At 43.1% G+C, this 21,104-nt stretch overlaps 1 protein-coding gene and 1 gene segment (V, D, J or C); one reads left to right on the plus strand and one right to left on the minus strand.

Annotated features, from left to right (window-relative positions):
* Positions 1-21,104, plus strand: part of LOC138732516 (CKLF-like MARVEL transmembrane domain-containing protein 5) — a 104,332-nt gene that overhangs the window by 57,278 nt on the left and 25,950 nt on the right. The gene's annotated exons all lie outside the window — the stretch shown is intronic.
* Positions 13,639-20,191, minus strand: LOC138732535 (Ig alpha chain C region-like). The segment is given in 4 exon segments: positions 13,639-14,105; positions 15,680-15,997; positions 18,171-18,491; positions 19,907-20,191. Coding segments are annotated over 4 exon segments (1,245 nt in total).

Genomic DNA, 21,104 nt, shown 5'->3' on the forward strand with positions numbered 1-21,104 from the left:
TCTCATGAAACGACCCCAAAATCCATGAAACGACCCAAAATCTCATGAAATGGTCCCAAAATCTCATGAAATGACCCAAAACTTTATGAAATGACCCCAAAATCTCATGAAATGTCCCCAAAATCCATGAAATGTCCCAAAATCTCATTAAATGACCCCAAAATCTCATGAAATGGCCCCAAAATCTATGAAATGCCCCAAAATCTCATGAAATGGTCCCAAAATCTCATTAAATGGCCCCAAAATCCATGAAACGACCCAAAACTTTATGAAATGACCCCAAAATCTCATTAAATGGCCCCAAAATCTCATGAAATGGTCCCAAAATCTCATGAAATGACCCAAAATCTCATTAAATGGTCACAAAATCCATGAAATTGTCCCAACTTCATGAAATGACCCAAAATCCATAAAATGGACCCAAAATCCATGAAACGACCCAAAATCTCATTAAATGGCCCCAAAATCTCATGAAATGGCCCCAAAATCTCATGAAATGGTCACAAAACTTCATGAAATGACCCAAAATCTCATGAAATGACCCCAAAATCCATGAAACGACCCAAAATCTCATGAAATGGTCCCAAAATCTCATTAAATGGTCACAAAATCTCATGAAATGGCCCCAAAATCCATGAAATGACCCAAAATCCATGAAATGCCCCAAAATCTCATGAAATGACCCCAAAATCTCATTAAATGACCCCAAAATCTCATTAAATGACCCCAAAATCCATAAAATGGCCCCAAAATCTCATGAAATGACCCAAAACCTCATGAAATGGCCCCAAAATCTCATGAAATGACCCCAAAATCTCATGAAATGCCCCAAAATCTCATGAAAAGCCCCAAAATCTCATGAAATGGCCCCAAAATCTCATGAAAAGCCCCAAAATCTCATGAAATGACCCCAAATAAAGTAGTTTTTTTTTTTGCATGGTGGGAGTGACCTTCTTGTGGTGGGAACGGGGCCTCCGCCATCTTGTTTCTCCGCCATCTTGTTCCTCCATCTTCTTCCTCCATCTTGTTTCTCCGCCATCTTGTTTCTCCTCCATCTTGTTTCTCCTCCATTTTCTTCCTCCTCCATCTTGATTTTTGGGGCTCCAGCTCAGATTTTGAGGTAAAAAACCAAGATTTTGAGGTAAAAAACCAAGATTTGAGGGGAAAAAACCAACATTTGAGGGGAAAAACCCAAGATTTGAGGGGGAAAAGCAGGATTTAGGGGGAAAAAAATCCAAATTTGGGGTTAAAGAGTGATTTGGGGTGAAAAAAATCACATTTTGGGGTAAAAAATAGGATTTGGGGGGTAAAAAATAGCATTTTGGGGTAAAAAATAGGATTTGGGGTTAAAAACTTGCATTTGGGGGTAAAAAATAGGATTTGGGGTAAAAAACTTGCATTTTGGGGTTAAAAATAGGATTTGGGGGTTAAAAAATACAATTTGGGGTTAAAAAATAGGATTTGGGGTTAAAAATTCGCATTTTAGGGGTAAAAAATAGGATTTGAGGTAAAAAACTTGCATTTGGGGGTAAAAAATAGGATTTGGGGGTTAAAAAATCGCATTTTGGGGTTAAAAATAGGATTTGGGGTTAAAAACTCACATTTTGGGGGTAAAAAATAGGATTTGGGGTTAAAAACTTGCATTTGGGGGTAAAAAACAGGATTTGGGGTTAAAAAACTCGCATTTTGGGGTAAAAAATAGGATTTGGGGTTTAAAAATACAATTTGGGGTTAAAAATAGGATTTGGGTGTTAAAAACTCACATTTTGGGGGTAAAAATAGGATTTGGGGTAAAAAACTCGAATTTTGGGGTAAAAAATAGGATTTGGGGGTTAAAAACTTGCATTTTGGGGTAAAAAGGAGGATTTGGGTGTTAAAAACTCGCATTTTGGGGTAAAAAATAGGATTTGGGGTTAAAAACTTGCATTTGGGGGTAAAAAATAGGATTTGGGGGTTAAAAAATCGCATTTTGGGGTTAAAAATAGGATTTGGGGTTAAAAACTCACATTTTGGGGGTAAAAAATAGGATTTGGGGTTAAAAACTTGCATTTGGGGGTAAAAAATAGGATTTGGGGTTAAAAACTCACATTTTGGGGGTAAAAAATAGGATTTGGGGAAAAAACTTGCATTTTGGGGGTAAAAAATAGGATTTGGGGTTAAAAAACTCGCATTTGGGGGTAAAAAATAGGATTTGGGGGTTAAAAACTCACATTTTGGGGGCAAAAAGGAGGATTTGGGGTAAAAAACTTGCATTTTGGGGGTAAAAAATAGGATTTGGGGGTTAAAAAATACAATTTGGGGTTAAAAAATAGGATTTTGGGGTTAAAAGCTGCGATTAGAGGGAAAAAAGGTTCGATTTGAGGGGTAAAAGCAGGGTTTGAGGGTAAAAAATACAAATTTGGGGTTAAAAAGTGATTTTGGGTGCAAAAACCTCACATTTTTGGGGTAAAAAATAGGATTTGGGGGTTAAAAATTGCATTTTGGGGTAAAAAATAGGATTTGGGGGTAAAAAACAGGATTTGGGGGATGAGAAAGAGGTTTTTTGGGGAAAAAACAAAAATTTTGGGGAAAAAAACAGGATTTGGGGGCAAAATTCAGGAATTTTGGGTACAAACCAGAATTTGGGGGTAAAAATCTTCAATTTTGGGATAAAAATCTTCAATCTGGGGGGTAAAACACCAAGATCTGGGGGTAAAAAAGGGATTTTGGGGTAAAAAAAGGGGATTTGGGGGTAAAAAAGGGGGATTTGGGGAGTAAAAATGGGATTTGGGGGATAAAAAAGGGATTTGGGGGATAAAAAATAGGATTTGGGGGTAAAAAATTGCATTTTAGGGGTAAAAATAGGGGTTTGGGGGTAAAAAACTCCAATTTGGGGTGCGACCCCTCGATTTTGGGGTAAAACCTTCAGATTTTGGGGCTGAAATCCTCTGATTTGGGGTCATTTCCACGGATTTGAGGGTCCAACCCCCAGATTTTGGGGTTTTTAGCTCAGATTTGAGGCTAAAACTCTCCGATTTGAGGTTATTTCCCTCAATTTTGGGGTCCAACCCCCCGATTTCAGCTTATTTCCCCCAGATTTGGGGCCAAAACCTCAAATTTTGGGTCATGCAGCCTAAATTTTGGGCTAAAACTCTTAAATTTTAGATTATTCACCCCAAATTCGGGTCCAACCTGCACATTTTGAGCTAAAATCCTCAAATTTTCTGGTTTTCACCCTGATTTAGGGTCCAACCCTCAGATTTTGGGTTATTTCCCTCAGATTTGGGTTTAAACCCTCCAATTTTGAGTTTTTCCTCCCAAATTTCGCACCCAACGCTCAAATTTTGACCTAAAATCCTCAAATTTTGACCTAAAATCCACAAATTTTCTGGTTTTCACCCTGATTTAGGGTCCAACCTTCAGATTTTGGGTTATTTCCCTCAGATTTGGGTTTAAACCTTCCAATTTTGAGTTATTCCTCCCAAATTTCGCGCCCAACACTCAAATTTTGACCTAAAATCCTCAAATTTTGATCTAAAATCCTCAAATTTTGAGCTAAAATCCTCAAATTTTCTGGTTTTTACCCTGATTTAGGGTCCAACCCTCAGATTTTGGGTTATTTCCCCCAGATTTGGGTTTAAAGCCTCCAATTTTGAGTTTTTCCTCCCAAATTTCGCGCCCAACGCTCAAATTTTGACCTAAAATCCTCAAATTTTGAGCTAAAATCCTCAAATTTTCTGGTTTTCACCCTGATTTAGGGTCCAACCCTCAGATTTTGGGTTATTTCCCTCAGATTTGGGTTTAAACCCTCCAATTTTGAGTTATTCCTCCCAAATTTCGCACCCAACGCTCAAATTTTGACCTAAAATCCTCAAATTTTGAGCTAAAATCCTCAAATTTTGAGCTAAAATCCTCAAATTTTCTGGTTTTCACCCTGATTTAGGTTCCAACCCTCAGATTTTGTGTCATTTCCCTCAGATTTGGGTCTAAAACCCTCCAATTTTGAGTTATTCCTCCCAAATTTCGCGCCCAACGCTCAAATTTTGAGCTAAAATCCTCAAATTTTGAGCTAAAATCCTCAAATTTTCTGGTTTTCACCCTGATTTAGGGTCCAACCCTCAGATTTTGGGTTATTTCCCCCAGATTTGGGTTTAAACCCTCCAATTTTGAGTTATTCCTCCCAAATTTCGCGCCCAACGCTCAAATTTTGACCTAAAATCCTCAAATTTTGACCTAAAATCCTCAAATTTTGAGCTAAAATCCTCAAATTTTCTGGTTTTTACTCTGATTTAGGGTCCAACCCTCAGATTTTGTGTCATTTCCCTCAGATTTGGGTCTAAAACCCTCCAATTTTGAGTTATTCCTCCCAAATTTCGCGCCCAACGCTCAAATTTTGACCTAAAATCCTCAAATTTTGACATAAAATCCTCAAATTTTGAGCTAAAATCCTCAAATTTTCTGGTTTTCACCCTGATTTAGGGTCCAACCCTCAGATTTTGTGTCATTTCCCTCAGATTTGGGTCTAAAACCCTCCAATTTTGAGTTATTCCTCCCAAATTTCGCGCCCAACGCTCAAATTTTGAGCTAAAATCCTCAAATTTTGACCTAAAATCCTCAAATTTTGAGCTAAAATCCTCAAATTTTCTGCTTTTTCCCTGATTTTGGGCTCCAACCCCCCTTGGAAGGCAGCGCCGACCCCTCCCCTCCCTGAACTGACCCCCAAAACCCCTTCAAATCACCCCAAAACGAGGTTGCGTCCCCCCCAAAATAAAAAAATTGACCTTTCTCCTCTTTTTTTTTTGGTCCTCGCTCCTCAAAAAAAAAAAAAAATGAAATTTAAGCCTTTTTGGATGGATTCACGGAGGCCGAAGAGGACGATCTCAACAACCTGTGGGCCACGGCGTCGACCTTCATCGTCCTCTTCATCCTCAGCCTCTTCTACAGCGCCACCGTCACCCTCATCAAGGTACCAGACCCCCCAAATCCACCTTTTTGACCCCAAAATCCACCTTTTTGATCCTAAAATCTCCCTTTTGACCCCAAAATCCACATTTTTGACCCCAAAATTCCCCCTTTGACCTCCAAATCCCCATTTTTGGCCCCAAAATCCACATTTTTTACCCCAAAATTCACATTTTTGGCCTCAAATCCACATTTTTGACCCTAAAATCCCACTTTTCACCCCAAAATTCACATTTTTGACCCCCAAATCCACACTTTTTACCCTAAAATCCCACTTTTCACCCCAAAATTCACATTTTCGACCCCCAAATCCACACTTTTTACCCTAAAATCCCACTTTTCACCCCAAAATTCACATTTTCGACCTCCAAATCCACATTTTTGACCCTAAAATCCCACTTTTCACCCCAAAATTCACATTTTCGACCTCCAAATCCCCTTTTGACCCTAAAATCCGACTTTTCACCCCAAAATTCACATTTTTGACCCCCAAATCCACACTTTTTACCCTAAAATCCCACTTTTCACCCCAAAATTCACATTTTTGACCTCCAAATCCACATTTTTTACCCTAAAATCCCCCTTTTGACCCTAAAATCCCCCTTTTGACCTCCAAATCCACACTTTTTACCCTAAAATCCCACTTTTCACCCCAAAATCCACATTTTTGACCCCAAAATTCCCCCTTTGACCTCCAAATCCCCCTTTTTGGCCCCAAAATCCACATTTTTTACCCCAAAATTCGCATTTTTGACCTCCAAATCCACATTTTTGACCCTAAAATCCCACTTTTCACCCCAAAATTCACATTTTTGACCTCCAAATCCACATTTTTGACCATAAAATCCCACTTTTCACCCCAAAATTCACATTTTCGACCCCCAAATCCACATTTTTGACCCTAAAATCCCACTTTTCACCCCAAAATTCACATTTTTGACCTCCAAATCCCCCTTTTTGACCCCAAAATCCACATTTTTTACCCCAAAATTCACATTTTTGGCCTCCAAATCCACATTTTTGACCCTAAAATCCCACTTTTCACCCCAAAATTCACATTTTTGACCTCCAAATCCACATTTTTGACCCTAAAATCCCACTTTTCACCCCAAAATTCACATTTTCAACCTCCAAATCCACATTTTTTACCCTAAAATCCCCCTTTTGACCCTAAAATCCCCCTTTTGACCTCCAAATCCACACTTTTTACCCTAAAATCCCACTTTTCACCCCAAAATCCACATTTTTGACCCCAAAATTCCCCCTTTGACCTCCAAATCCCCCTTTTTGACCCCAAAATCCACATTTTTTACCCCAAAATTCACATTTTTGGCCTCCAAATCCACATTTTTACCCTAAAATCCCACTTTTCACCCCAAAATTCACATTTTGACCCCCAAATCCGCGTTTTTGACCCTAAAATCCCACTTTTCACCCCAAAATTCACATTCTCGACCTCCAAATCCACATTTTTACCCTAAAATCCCACTTTTCACCCCAAAATTCACATTTTTGACCTCCAAATCCACATTTTTGACCCTAAAATCCCACTTTTCACCCCAAAATTCACATTTTCAACCTCCAAATCCACATTTTTGACCCTAAAATCCAACTTTTCACCCCAAAATTCACATTTTTGACCTCCAAAATTCCAAATTTTACCAATTCTCTCGGGTTTTTCCCCCTTAAAATTCCCAATTTCACCAATTCTCTCAGTTTTTTCCTCCCGAAATTCCAAATTTAACCAATTCTCCTCTTTTTTCCCCCAAAATCCAGGTCAAATAACCCCAAATCAAGCTCCGGAACCACCTTTTCGACGTCTCCGACACCAGAAATTCCCAATTTCCCTGGATTTCACCCCAAATTTCTTTCTCCTCCTTTTGTAAATATTTCCCTCCCCCAAAAAATAAAATTTTCAAACATTTTTACCAATTTTCTATGATTTTTTATTGAAAATCGCGGGGGGGGGAGGGAGTTTTTGGGTCTCTAGGGGGCATTTGGAGGAATTTTGAAGCATTTTTGAACCATTTTTTTGTCATTTTGAGGTATTTTGGAACCAATTTTTGTCTTTTTTTGTCTTTTTCTGTCATTTTGAGGTATTTTTGAACAAATTTTTGTCATTTTTTGTCATTTTGAACCATTTTCTGCCATTTTTTTGTCATTTTGAAGCATTTTGAAACCAATTTTTGGCATTTTTATGAATTTTGGAACCATTTTGTTGTAATTTTTTGTCGTTTTGAGGCATTTTGAACCAATTTTTGTCATTTTGAGGTATTTTGGAACCATTTTTTTGTAATTTTTTGTCATTTTGAGGCATTTTGAATCAATTTTTGTCATTTTGAGGCATTTTGGAACCATTTTTTCTCATTTTGAGGGATTTTGGAACCATTTTTTGTCTTTTTTTGTCATTTTGAGGCATTTTTGAGCCATTTTTTGGCATTTTGAGGCATTTTGAAGCATTTTGGAACCATTTTTTGGCATTTTTATGCATTTTGGAACCGATTTTTGTCATTTTGAGGTATTTTGGAGCCAATTTTTGTCATTTTTTGTCATTTTGAGGCATTTTGGAGCCATTTTTTGTCATTTTGAGGTATTTTGGAGCCAATTTTTGTCATTTTTTGACATTTTGAGGCATTTTGGAACGATTTTTTATCATTTTTTTGGCATTTTGAAGTAATTTTGAACCATTTATTGGCATTTTGAGGCATTTTGGAACCAATTTTTGTCATTTTTTGTCATTTTGAGGGATTTTGGAACCATTTTTTGTCATTTTTTGTCATTTTGAGGCATTTTGGTACCGATTTTTGTCATTTTTTGTCTTTTTTTGGCATTTTGAGGCATTTTGGAACCATTTTTTGTCATTTTGAGGTATTTTGGAACCAATTTTTGTCATTTTTTGGCATTTTGAGGCATTTTGGAACCATTTTTGGTCATTTTTTGACATTTTGAAGCATTTTGGAGCCATTTTTTGTCATTTTGAGGTATTTTGGAGCCAATTTTTGTCATTTTGAGGCATTTTGGAAGCATTTTTTATCATTTTTTGTCATTTTGAGGCATTTTGGAACCATTTTTTGTCATTTTTTTGTCATTTTGAGGCATTTTGGAACAATTTTTTTGTCATTTTGAGGCATTTTGAGGAATTTGGAACCTTTTTTGTCATTTTGAAGCATTTTGGAGCCATTTTTTGTCATTTTGAGGTATTTTGGAACCATTTTTTGTCATTTTGAAGCTTTTTGGAACCATTTTTTTGCATTTTTGGGCATTTTGGAACAATTTTTTGGCATTTTTTGGCATTTTGAGGTATTTTGGAACCAATTTTTGTCTTTTTTTGTCATTTTTATGCATTTTGGAACCGTTCTTTGTCATTTTTTGTCATTTTTTTGTCATTTTGAGGCATTTTGGAACCAATTTTTGTCATTTTTTGTCAATTTGGAACCATTTTTTCTCCTTTTGGGGCCTTTTCAGAGCATTTTTTGTCATTTTGGGGCCTTCTAGAAGCGTTTTTGCTCTTTTGGGTCCCTCTAGAAGGCGTTTTGGGGCATTTTGAGGAATTTTCTGTGCGTTTGAGGCATTTTCTGGGGGATTTGAGGCATTTTCTGGGGGATTTTGAAGATTTTTGGTGTTTAATTGGGTTTCATTGGAGGGAAATTGGGTTTAATTAGAGGAAAATTGGGTTTAACTGGAGGGAAAATGATGAAAAAGGGGGAAAAATGTGGAAAAATAAGGGGAAAATAGAAAATTTGGGGGAAAAATACAGCAAAATGGAGGAAAAATACCAAAAAAATGGGGGGAAATGTAAAAAATGGGGTAAAAATCAAAAAAAAAGGGAAGAAAAAAGGAAATGGAGGGAAAATGTTAAGAAAATGGAGGAAAATGTTAAGAAAATGGAGGAAAAATATGTTAAAATGGAGGAAAAATATGTTAAAATGGGAAAAAATATCAAAGAGTGAAGCAAAAATATAAGATTTCGGGCTAAAATAATCAAAATAGAGGGAAAATGCAAAAAAAATGGGGGGAAATGTAAAAAAAATGAGGGAAAATATAAAAAAATGGAGCAAAAATATAGAATTTTCTGTTTAAAAAAATCCAAATAGAGGAAAAATACAGAAAAATGGGGAGGAATATTAAGAAATGAGGGGAAAGTACAAAATTTTTGGAAAAGAAAATCTCCAAATGGAGGAAAAGTACAAAAAAATGGGGGAAAATATCAAGAAATGGGGCAAAATTACAAAATTTTGGGGAAAAAATCCCCAAAGGGAGGAAAAATTTAAAAAAAAATGTGGAATAATATTTAGAAAACGGGGAAAAATACAAAATTTAAGGCAAAAAATATCCCCAAATGGAGGAAAAATTAAAAAAAAATGGGGGAGAAAATAAAAAATGGGGCAAAATTACAAAATTTTGGGGGAAAAAATGGAAAAAACCCACAAAATGATGGAGCTAAATACAAAATATTGGGGGAAACATAAAAAATGGGGCAAAGATACAAAAAAATGGGGAGAAAACAACCCAAAATGGGGAGGAAAATAGGAAAAATTGGAAAAAAAGGCAAATTTGGGCAATTAAGGCAAAAATTGGGGTGAAAATTGGAAAAATGGCAGGGAAATTGCAAAAAAAATTGGTAAAAACACAAAAATTGGGGGAAACCAGCGAAATGGGGCAAAAAAAATAAAATTTGGGATGAAAACCACAAAGAAATGGGAGGGGAAATAATAAAAATGTGATAAAAACATGAAGAATTGGTCAAAATCATGAAAATGGGGTTAAAAAGGTTAAAATGTGAGGGGAAAAAACATGAAAAAAGGTCAAAATCGACAAAAAGGGGAGGAAAAACACAAAAAAATGGGGTTAAAAGGACAAAGAAAGGGTAAAATCGTAAGATGTGGTGTGAAAACCATTAAAAATTGGTCAAAATGGTGAAAAATGAGGTGAAAAACATGAAAAAATGGGTTGAAATGTGAAAAAATGGGGTGAAAATGATAAAAAGGGATGAAAAACATCAAAAAATGGGGTGAAAATGTTAAAAAGAGATGAAAAACATGAAAAAAAGGTGTTAAAATGATAAAAAAGGATGAAAATCATGAAAAAAATGGGGTGAAAATGATAAAAAAGTATGAAAAACATCAAAAAATGGGATGAAAATTATAAAAAGGGACAAAAAACATCAAAAAATGGAGTGAAAAATGATAAAAAAGGATGAAAAACACGAAAAAATGGGGTGAAAATGATAAAAAAGGGACAAAAATCATAAAAAATGGGGTGAAAATGATAAAAAGGGACAAAAATCATTAAAAAATGGGGTGAAAATGATAAAAAGGGACAAAAAACACCAAAAAGGGGGTGAAAATTATAAAAAGGGACGAAAAAATCAAAAAATGGAGTGAAAATTATAAAAAAAGGATGAAAAACACGAAAAAATGGGGTGAAAATGATAAAAAGGGACAAAAAACATTTTAAAATGGGGGGAAAATGATAAAAATAGATGAAAAATCTTTAAAAATTGAGTGAAAAACATAAAAATGGGTCAAAATGGAGAAAAATGTGGAGAAAAACAGCAAAAATGTGGAGAAAAATATCAAAAAATGAGGAGAAAAGCACCAAAAATGAGGAGAAAAGCACAAAAAATGGGTTAAAAGGGATAAAAATGTGATAAAATATTAAAAATTTAGGGAAAAAATTTGAGAATGGGTCAGAAATGGGGATAAAATGTGAAAAATTGGGTTAAAATGAGAATTAAAAGGGTAAAAATGGGGTAAAATTCTGAAAAAATGGGTGAGAATCAATAAAAATCGTCAAAAAATGGACTTTTTGGATGATTTTTTCCAATTTTTGAATAAAATATTTGAATTTTGCTGGTTTCTGCTGGTTTTTTTCTCACGGGAACGTCGCTCGCGGGGGGTTTGGGGGGAAAAATGAAGATTTTTGAGGTGAAAAAAAGGGGATTTGGGGAGTTTTGGTTTCGGAGCCCAAAATGACTCGAATCGGCTCAAAAGAATCGAAAAGAAAACCGAAAAAACCTCAAATTGACCCAAAAAAAAGGGGAAATGGAAGAATCCGGGGGAGAAAAAAAAAAAGAAAATGGCGGGAAAAGGGGAATTTTGGCGGGAAAAGGGGAATTTTGGCGGGAAAAGGGGAATTTTGGCGGGAAAAGGGGGGATTTTGGCGGGAAAAGGGGGTTAATTGGGTTTAATTGAGGGTAAAATGGGCTTAATTGGAGGGAAATTGGGGTTAATTGGGGTTAATTGGAGGGAAATGGGGTTAATTGGAGGAAAAATGAGTTTAACTGGAGGGAAATCGGGTTTAATTGGGTTAATTGGAGGGCAAATGGGGGTTAATTTGGTTTAATTAGAGGGAACTTGAGTTTAATTAGAGGGAAATGGGGTTTAATTGGGTTTAATTGGGTTTAATGGGAGGAAAATGGGTCTAATTGGAGGGAAAATGGGGTTAATTTGGTTTAATTGGGGGTAATTGGGCTTAATTGGGGTTAATTGGAGGGAAAATGGGGTTAATTGGGTTTAATTGGGCTTAATTGGAGGGAAATTGGGTTTAATTAGAGGGAAATTGGGTTTAATTAGAGGGAATTAGGGTTTAATTGGGGTTAATTGAGGGTAAAATGGGTTTAATTGGAGGGAAATGGGTTTAATTATAGGGAAAATGGGTTTTATTTGGTTTAATTGGGGGTAATTGGGCTTAATTGGAGGAAAATTTGGTTTAATTGGAGGGAAATTGGGTTTAATTGGGCTTAATTGGAGGGAAAATGGGTTTAATTGGGGTTAATTGGAAGGAAAATGGGGTTAATTGGGTTTAATTGGGTTTAATTGGAGGGAAAATGGGTTTAATTTGGTTTAATTGGGGGTAATTGGGCTTAATTGGAGGGAGATTGGGTTTAATTGGAGGGAAATTGGGTTTAATTGGGGTTAATTGGAAGGAAAATGGGGTTAATTGGGTTTAATTGGGTTTAATTGGAGGGAAACTGGGTTTAATTGGAGGGAAATAGGGTTTAATTTCATTTAATTAGAGGAAAATTGGGTTTAATTGGAGGAAAATGGGTTTAATTGGAGGGAAAATGGGTTTAATTTGGTTTAATTGGGCTTAATTGGGCTTAATTGCAGGGATATTGGGTTGAATTGAGGTTAATTGGAGGGAAATTGGGTTTAATTGGTGGGAAATTGGGTTTAATTGGGTTTAATTAAGGGTAAAATGGGTTTAATTAGAGGGAAAATGGGTTTAATTTCAGTTAATTGGAGGAAAACGGGGTTTAATTTGGGTTAATTAAGAGAGAAAATGGGGTTAATTGCGGGAAAACTGGATTTAATTAGAGGAAAATGGGTTTAATTGGAGGGAAAATGGGTTTAATTGAGTTTAATTGGGTTTAATTGGAGTAAAATGGGTTCAATTAGAGGGAAATTGGTTTTAATTGGCTTTAATTGGAGGGAAATTGATATAATTAGAGAAAAATTGGATTTAATTAGAGGAAAACGGGTTTAATTGGAGGGAAAATGCGTTAAATCTGTTTTATTTGGAGGAAAATTGGGGTTTAATCGCGTTTAATTGGGTTTAATTGAGTTTAATTGGGTTTAATTGAGTTTAATTGAGTTTAATCAAAGGGAAATCGGGTTTAATTGAGCTTAATTAGCGACAAACGACCTTAAATTCATGCAAACGAGGTTTTATTTCAATTAAAAAAATGAGATTTTCCCCTCAACGGCCACATCCGGAGGCCCCGAAACGTGGTGGGAACGAGAGGACAACCCCGGCTCGAGGTCTTCTCCTTTCGACTTCAGTCACAGCACCTGCTAACGAGACGTTTCCTTAATTAGGAGCCCTTAATTAGTCATTTCGTGAGGTGGCGGCGGGGACTCGGGGGTCACCTTGAAGAGGGTGAGGCCGGTGCTGTAGAAGAGGCTGAGGAGGAAGAGGATGAGGAAGGTCGAGGTCGTCCAGAGGTCATTGGGGGCTTCGTCTTCTCCTTCAGGACCCACCAGGACCACGAGGGGACCTGGGGAGGGGGGGGAGAAGGTCATGGGGGCTCCAAAAAAGCTCGTTTTCCACTCGTTTTCCAGCCAATTCTTCATAAAACCTTGATGGGACCCAAGAATCGAGGAAAATTTGGGGTTCTACCACCAAAAAACCCTCATTTTCCCCTCAATCCTTGACCAAAACCTTCATGAAACCCAAAAATCGATGAAAATTTGGGGTTCTACCACCAGAAAACCCTCATTTTCCATCCATTTTCCTTCATTTTCCACCCAATCCTTGAGGAAACCTTGAGGAGAACCCAGAATCCATCAAGATTTTGGGTTCTACCTCCAAAAAAACCTCATTTCCCACTGAATTTGGGACCAAAACCTTCACGAAACCCAAAAATCGATGAAAATTTTGGATTCTACCACCAAAAAACCCTCATTTTCCACTCGTTTTCCCTCATTTTCCACCCAATCCTTGAGGAAACCTCGAGGAGAACCCAGAATCCATCGAGATTTTGGGTTCTACCACCAAAAAAAACTCATTTCCCACTGAATTTGGGACCAAAACCTTCACGAAACCCAAAAATCGATGAAGATTTTGGGTTCCACCACCAAGAAACCTTCATTTTCCGCCCCAACCCTCAAGGAGAACCAAGAATCGATGAAGATTATGAAGTCCCACCACCCCCCAGCCCCCTTTTCTCCACCACCACATGGACTTTCTTCACTCTTTTCCTCTTTATTCATCTCCACAAGGTCCAACAAGCCCCGGGGAGGTCTCCTTCTCCTCCCACCCCACCCCACAGGGTCTCTAGTAGCAGGTGACGTCGGAGTCGGCCAGGATCACGGAGACGTTGAGGGCCACGGGTTTCCCGGAAGATTTATCCAACGTCTTCTGCACGAAGTGCAAGGGGAAGCCCTCGTGGGCCACCAGGCAGGAGAAGACCTCCCCGCTCTGCCAGGAGCCCACGGGGACGCTCAAGATGCTGGTGACCACGTAGAGGTCGCCTTGAGCTTCAGGCCCCAGGACCACGAAGCTCTCGGAAGGGACGGGATGGTCGCCTTGGGTCCAGGTCATCAAGATGTCCCGGGGCCGGAACCCGGTGGCCAAGCAGGTCAAGGTGGCCACTTCTTCTCGCTCTAACTCGGCCGAGGGAGGTGGGAACACGTAGACGTCGGGGGCGACCACCGAGGACGCTGAGGAGAAGACCAGGGAGGGGGTTGTGGGGGGGGGAAGGACCTCCTGGGGGACCTTCTCAGGGCCTCAAAACCGCCTCGGAGACCTTCTCAGGAGCTCAAAACCCTTCTAGGTGACCTCAAAACCCTTCTAGGAGACCTCAAGCCCTTCTAGGAGACCTTCTCAGGAGCTCAAAGCCCTTCTAGGTGACCTCAAAGCCCTTCTAGGAGACCTCAAAACCCTTCTAGGAGACCTCAAACCCTTCTAGGTGACCTTCTCAGGAGCTCAAAACCCTTCTAGGTGACCTCAAATCCTTCTAGGTGACCTCAAAGCCCTTCTAGGAGACCTCAAAACCCTTCTAGGTGACCTCAAGCCCTTCTAGGAGACCTCAAACCCTTCTAGGAGACCTCAAAGCCTTCTAGAAGACCTCAAACCCTTCTAGGTGATCTCAAAGCCCTTCTAGGTGACCTCAAGCCCTTCTAGGTGACCTTCTCAGGAGCTCAAACCCTTCTAGGTGACCTCAAAACCCTTCTAGATGACCTTCTCAGGAGCTCAAAGCCCTTCTAGGTGACCTCAAAGCCCTTCTAGGTGACCTCAAAGCCCTTCTAGGTGACCTCAAAGCCTTCTAGGTGACCTCAAACCCTTCTAGGTGACCTTCTCAGGAGCTCAAAACCCTTCTAGGAGACCTCAAACTCTTCTAGGTGACCTCAAAACCCTTCTAGGTGACCTCAAACCCTTCTAGAAGACCTAAAAACCCTTCAAGGAGACCTCAAATCCTTCTAGGTGACCTCAAGCGCTTCTAGGAGACCTCAAAGCCCTTCTAGGTGACCTCAAAACCCTTCTAGGAGACCTCAAAGCCCTTCTAGGAGACCTCAAAGCCCTTCTAGGAGACCTCAAAGCCTTCTAGGAGACCTCAAAACCCTTCTAGGAGACCTCAAAGCCCTTCTAGGAGACCTCAAAGCCCTTCTAGGAGACCTCAAAGCCCTTCTAGGAGACCTCAAAACCCTTCTAGGAGACCTCAAAGCCCTTCTAGGAGACCTCAAAGCCCTTCTAGGTGACCTCAAAGCCCTTCTAGGAGACCTCAAAACCCTTCTAGGTGACCTCAAAGCCCTTCTAGGTGACCTCAAAGCCTTCTAGGAGACCTCAAAACCCTTCTAGGAGACCTCAAAACCCTTCTAGGAGACCTTCTCAGGAGCTCAAAACCCTTCTAGGAGACCTCAAAGCCTTCTAGGAGACCTTAAAACTCTTCTAAGTGACCTCAAAGCCCTTCCAGGTGACCTCAAAGCCTCTTCTCCTCAACCCAGAAGGTCCCACAACGTCTCCTTGAGGTTCTTCAGCAGGAGAAGAAGCTCCAGAGGTGGAGAAGAAGCTCCAGGAGGTGGAGAAGAAGCTCCAGGAGGTGGAGAAGAAGCTCCAGGAGGTGGAGAAGAAGCTCCAGAGGTGGAGAAGAAGCTCCAGGAGGTGGAGAAGCAGCTCCAGGAGGTGGAGAAGAAGCTCCAGGAGGTGGAGAAGCAGCTCCTGGAGCCCATCAAGAGGTGGAGACGAAGCTCTAGAGGTGGAGAAGCAGCTCCGAGAGGCCCCCAGGAGGTCCTACCTGTCTCCTTCTTCAAGCTCCTGCTGATGGTCTCGTCCAGGTGGTCCAGGTGGACCTGGCAGGTGAAGCGGTGGCCCAGGTTCCAGTCCTCGGCGCAGACCCTCAAGGTGCTGGAGACGGAGAAGAGGCCGTTGGGCAGCTCCTCGGGGGGGCTGGTGGTCACATCTCCCAAGCTTCCGGTTCCTTCTTGGCTCCAGGAGATCTTCAGGTCCTCGGGGTCCTCCACGTTGGTCACCAGGCAGCGGATGGAGGCGTTTTGGGTCAAATAAAGCTCCTCCAGGGTCGGGGGAAGGACCGTGACCTCCAGCTTGGCGGGACCTTCAAGGATTGGAAGAGGGGAAGGAGCTTGAGGGGAGCTCCGAGGGCTTGGAGGCCACCGAGAGGTCCAGGAACCCTCGGAAGCCACCAAGAAGCTCATGAAACGAGACTTGGAGCCACCTCGAGGCATCTTGAAGGCCTCTAGGAGCTTCTAGAACCTCAGGAAATGAGACTTGGAGGCCTCTAGGACCTCGAGGAACCCTTGGAGACCCCCAAGAACCTCAAGAAATGAGACCTGGAGGCCTCTAGGACCTCAAGGAACCCTTGGAGACCCTCAAGAACCTCAAGAAATGAGACCTGGAGCCTTCTAGGACCTCGAGGAACCCTTGGAGACCCCCAAGAACCTCAAGAAACGAGACTTGGAGGCCTCTAGGACCTCAAGGAACCTTTGGAGACCCCCAAGAACCTCAAGAACCAAGACTTGGAGCCACCTCAACTCATCTTGAAGGCCTCTAGGAGCTTCTAGAACCTCAAGAACTGAGACTTGGAGCCCTCTAGGACCTCGAGGAACCCTTGGAGACCACCAAGAACCTCAAGAACTGAGACTTGGAGCCCTCTAGGACCTCGAGGAACCCTTGGAGACCACCAAGAACCTCAAGAACTGAGACTTGGAGCCACCTCAACTCATCTTGAAGGCCTCTAGGAGCTTCTAGAACCTCAAGAACTGAGACTTGGAGCCCTCTAGGACCTCGAGGAACCCTTGGAGACCCCCAAGAACCTCAAGAAATGAGACCTGGAGGCCTCTAGGACCTCAAGGAACCTTTGGAGACCCCCAAGAACCTCAAGAAATGAGACCTGGAGCCTTCTAGGACCTCGAGGAACCCTTTGAGACCCCCAAGAACCTCAAGAAATGAGACCTGGAGGCCTCTAGGACCTCAAAGAACCCTTGGAGACCCCCAAGAACCTCAAGAAATGAGACTCGGAGACCTCTAGGACCTCAAGGAACCCTTGGAGACCACCAAGAACCTCAAGAACCAAGACTTGGAGCCACCTCAACTCATCTTGAAGGCCTCTAGGAGCTTCTAGAACCTCAAGAACTGAGACTCGGAGCCCTCTAGGACCTCGAGGAACCCTTGGAGACCACCAAGAACCTCATGAAATGAGACCTGGAGGCCTCTAGGACCTCAAGGAACCCTTGGAGACCTCCAAGAACCTCAAGAAATGAGACCTGGAGGCCTCTAGGACCTCAAGGAACCTTTGGAGACCACCAAGAACCTCAAGAAATGAGACTTGGAGGCCTCTAGGACCTCAAGGAACCCTTGGAGACCCCCAAGAACCTCAAGAACCAAGACTTGGAGCCACCTCAACTCATCTTGAAGGCCTCTAGGACCTTCTAGAACCTCAAGAACTGAGACTCGGAGGCCTCTAGGACCTCAAAGAACCCTTGGAGACCTCCAAGAACCTCAAGAAATGAGACCTGGAGGCCTCTAGGACCTCAAGGAACCCTTGGAGACCCCCAAGAACCTCAAGAAACGAGACCTGGAGGCCTCTAGGACCTCAAGGAACCTTTGGAGACCCCCAAGAACCTCAAGAAATGAGACTTGGAGGCCTCTAGGACCTCGAGGAACCCTTGGAGACCACCAAGAACCTCAAGAAACGAGACCTGGAGCCCTCTAGGACCTCGAGGAACCCTTGGAGACCCCCAAGAACCTCAAGAAACGAGACTTGGAGGCCTCTAGGACCTCAAGGAACCCTTGGAGACCCCCAAGAACCTCAAGAACCAAGACTTGGAGCCACCTCAACTCATCTTGAAGGCCTCTAGGAGCTTCTAGAACCTCAAGAACTGAGACTTGGAGCCCTCTAGGACCTCAAGGAACCCTTGGAGACCTCCAAGAACCTCAAGAAATGAGACCTGGAGGCCTCTAGGACCTCAAGGAACCTTTGGAGACCCCCAAGAACCTCAAGAAACGAGACTTGGAGGCCTCTAGGACCTCAAGGAACCTTTGGAGACCCCCAAGAACCTCAAGAACCAAGACTTGGAGCCACCTCAACTCATCTTGAAGGCCTCTAGGAGCTTCTAGAACCTCAAGAACTGAGACTCGGAGGCCTCTAGGACCTCGAGGAACCCTTGGAGACCACCAAGAACCTCAAGAAACGAGGCTTGGAGCCCCCTCAACCCTTCCAGAAGCTCCTGGAGGCCTTGAGGAACCTCCAGCTCCATCTCCAACCTCACCTTGACACTGGTTGCTGATGTTGAAGACCCTGGGGACCTTCCAGTCGGGGTGGGTGACCTTGCAGGAGAAGACAACGCCGAGCTCCCAGCTCTGGCGGGTGACGTTGACTTTGCTGGAGAAGGTGGAGGCTCCGTGGGAGCAACGGTCGCAGCTCGAGGTCTCCTGGTCCAGATCCACCACCTGGTGGCTCTTCAACCACTCCACCCGGGCTTCTTCGGCTCCGGAACCTTCCACGAGGCAGAGGAGAAGGACCTTGTCGCCGTGGACCTCGCTGGGGTCGCTCAGGAGGTGGACGTCGAGGTCGGGAGGACCACAAGGATCTGGAGAAGACGGAGAAGAGGTCAAGGAGGAGCTTCTAGGGGGGGTTGGAGGCCACCAGGACCTCAAAGAACCTTTGGAAACCACCTAGGACCTCATGAAATGGAGACGTGGAGGCATCTAGGAGGTTCTAGAAGGCTCCGAGGCCACCAAGAACCTCGAGAAACGAGACTTGGAGCCACCTCAAAGCATCTTGAAGGCCTCTAGGAGCTTCTAGAAGGCTCCGAGGCCACCAAGAACCTCATGAAATGAGACTTGGAGCCACCTCAAAGCATCTTGAAGGCCTCTAGGAGCTCCTAGAAGGCTCCGAGGCCACCAAGAACCTCAAGAACCAAGACTTGGAGCCCTCTAGGAGCTTCTAGAAGGCTCCGAGGCCACCAAGAACCTCATGAAATGAGACTTGGAGCCACCTCAAAGCATCTTGAAGGCCTCTAGGAGCTTCTAGAAGGCTCCGAGGCCACCAAGAACCTCATGAAATGAGACTTGGAGCCACCTCAAAGCATCTTGAAGGCCTCTAGGAGCTTCTAGAAGGCTCTGAGGCCACCAAGAACCTCAAGAACCGAGACTTGGAGCCACCTCAAAGCATCTTGAAGGCCTCTAGGAGCTTCTAGAAGGCTCCGAGGCCACCAAGAACCTCAAGAACCAAGACTTGGAGCCCTCTAGGAGCTTCTAGAAGGCTCCGAGGCCACCAAGAACCTCAAGAACCAAGACTAGGAGCCCTCTAGGAGCTTCTAGAAGGCTCCGAGGCCACCAAGAACCTCAAGAAACGAGACTTGGAGCCACCTCAAAGCATCTTGAAGGCCTCTAGGAGCTTCTAGAAGGCTCCGAGGCCACCAAGAACCTCAAGAACCGAGACTTGGAGCCCTCTAGGAGCTTCTAGAAGGCTCCGAGGCCACCAAGAACCTCAAGAACCAAGAGTTGGAGACCTCTAGGTGCTTCTAGAAGGCTCCGAGGCCACCAAGAACCTCGAGAAACGAGACTTGGAGCCACCTCAAAGCATCTTGAAGGCCTCTAGGAGCTCCTAGAAGGCTCCGAGGCCACCAAGAACCTCAAGAACCAAGACTAGGAGCCCTCTAGGAGCTTCTAGAAGGCTCCGAGGCCACCAAGAACCTCATGAAATGAGACTTGGAGCCACCTCAAAGCATCTTGAAGGCCTCTAGGAGCTTCTAGAAGGCTCCGAGGCCACCAAGAACCTCATGAAATGAGACTTGGAGCCCTCAAAGACCTCAAAGACCCCATGAAGACCACGAAGAACCTCAAGAACCAAGGCTTGGAGCCCTCTAGGACCTTCTAGAACCCTTGGAGACCCCCAAGAACCTCAAGAACCAAGACTTGAGGACCTCAAAGACCCCCTGGAGACCCCCAAGAACCTCAAGAACCAGGACTCGGAGGCCACCGAGGCCCTCGAGAAGCTCACCCGTGATCTCCACGGTGCTGTTGGAGCCTTCGTGGAGGACCCGGCACTGGAAGGAGCCGCCTTGGACCTTCTCGGCTGGGAGGGAGAAGGTCCCGCTGAGGGTGTAGAAGCCGCTGGAGGCATCGTGGACCTCGGGGAAGGTCACGGCGTCCCCGGAGGTGCTGGGGCTCCAGGTGACGGAGGCCGGCGGCGGGAAGAAGTCCAAGGCCAAGCAGCCCATGGTGACCAGGTCACCGCAGGCCTCGTTGGAGATCAAGGGGAAGACCGAGGGCGCCCGCAACGACTCTGAGGGGGAAGAGAAGGAGAAGATGGAGGTCCCACCACCTCTAGGACCTTCTAGGTCTTCCAGGAGCTTCTAAACCACCTTTAGAACCTTCTCAACCACCTTTAGAACCTTCTAAACCCCCTTGAGGAGCTTCTAAACCCCCTTGAGGAGCTTCTAAACCCCCTCTAGGTCCTCCAGGAGCTTCTAAATCACTTTTAGAACCTTCTAAATCACCTCTGGGACCTTCTAAACCACCTCCAGGAGCTTCTAAACCCCCTCTAGGACCTCCAGGAGCTTCTAAACCACCTTTAGAACCTTCTCAACCACCTTTAGAACCTTCTAAACCCCCTTGAGGAGCTTCTAAACCACCTCTAGGACCTTCTAAACCCCCTCTAGGTCCTCCAGGAGCTTCTAAATCACCTTTAGAACCTTCTAAACCCCCTCTAGGAGCTTCTAAACCACCTCTAGGAGCTTCTGAACCACCTCCAGGAGCTTCTAAACCACCTCTAGGAGCTTCTAAACCACCTTTAGAACCTTCTGAACCACCTCCAGGAGCTTCTAAACCACCTCTAGGTCCTCCAGGAGCTTCTAAACCACCTTTAGAACCTTCTAAACCACCTCTAGGAGCTTCTAAACCACCTCTAGGACCTTCTCAACCCCCTCTAGGACCTTCTCAACCCCCTCTAGGACCTCCAGGAGCTTCTAAACCACCTTTAGAACCTTCTGAACCACCTCCAGGAGCTTCTGAACCACCTCTAGGAGCTTCTAAACCACCTCTAGGTCCTCCAGGAGCTTCTAAACCACCTTTAGAACCTTCTAAATCACCTCTGGGACCTTCTAAACCACCTCTAGGAGCTTCTAAACCACCTCTAGGACCTCCAGGAGCTTCTAAACCACCTTTAGAACCTTCTAAACCACCTCTAGGAGCTTCTA

This window comes from Phaenicophaeus curvirostris, chromosome 33, assembly GCF_032191515.1.
Source record: "Phaenicophaeus curvirostris isolate KB17595 chromosome 33, BPBGC_Pcur_1.0, whole genome shotgun sequence".
Taxonomy (NCBI): Eukaryota; Metazoa; Chordata; class Aves; order Cuculiformes; family Cuculidae; genus Phaenicophaeus; species Phaenicophaeus curvirostris.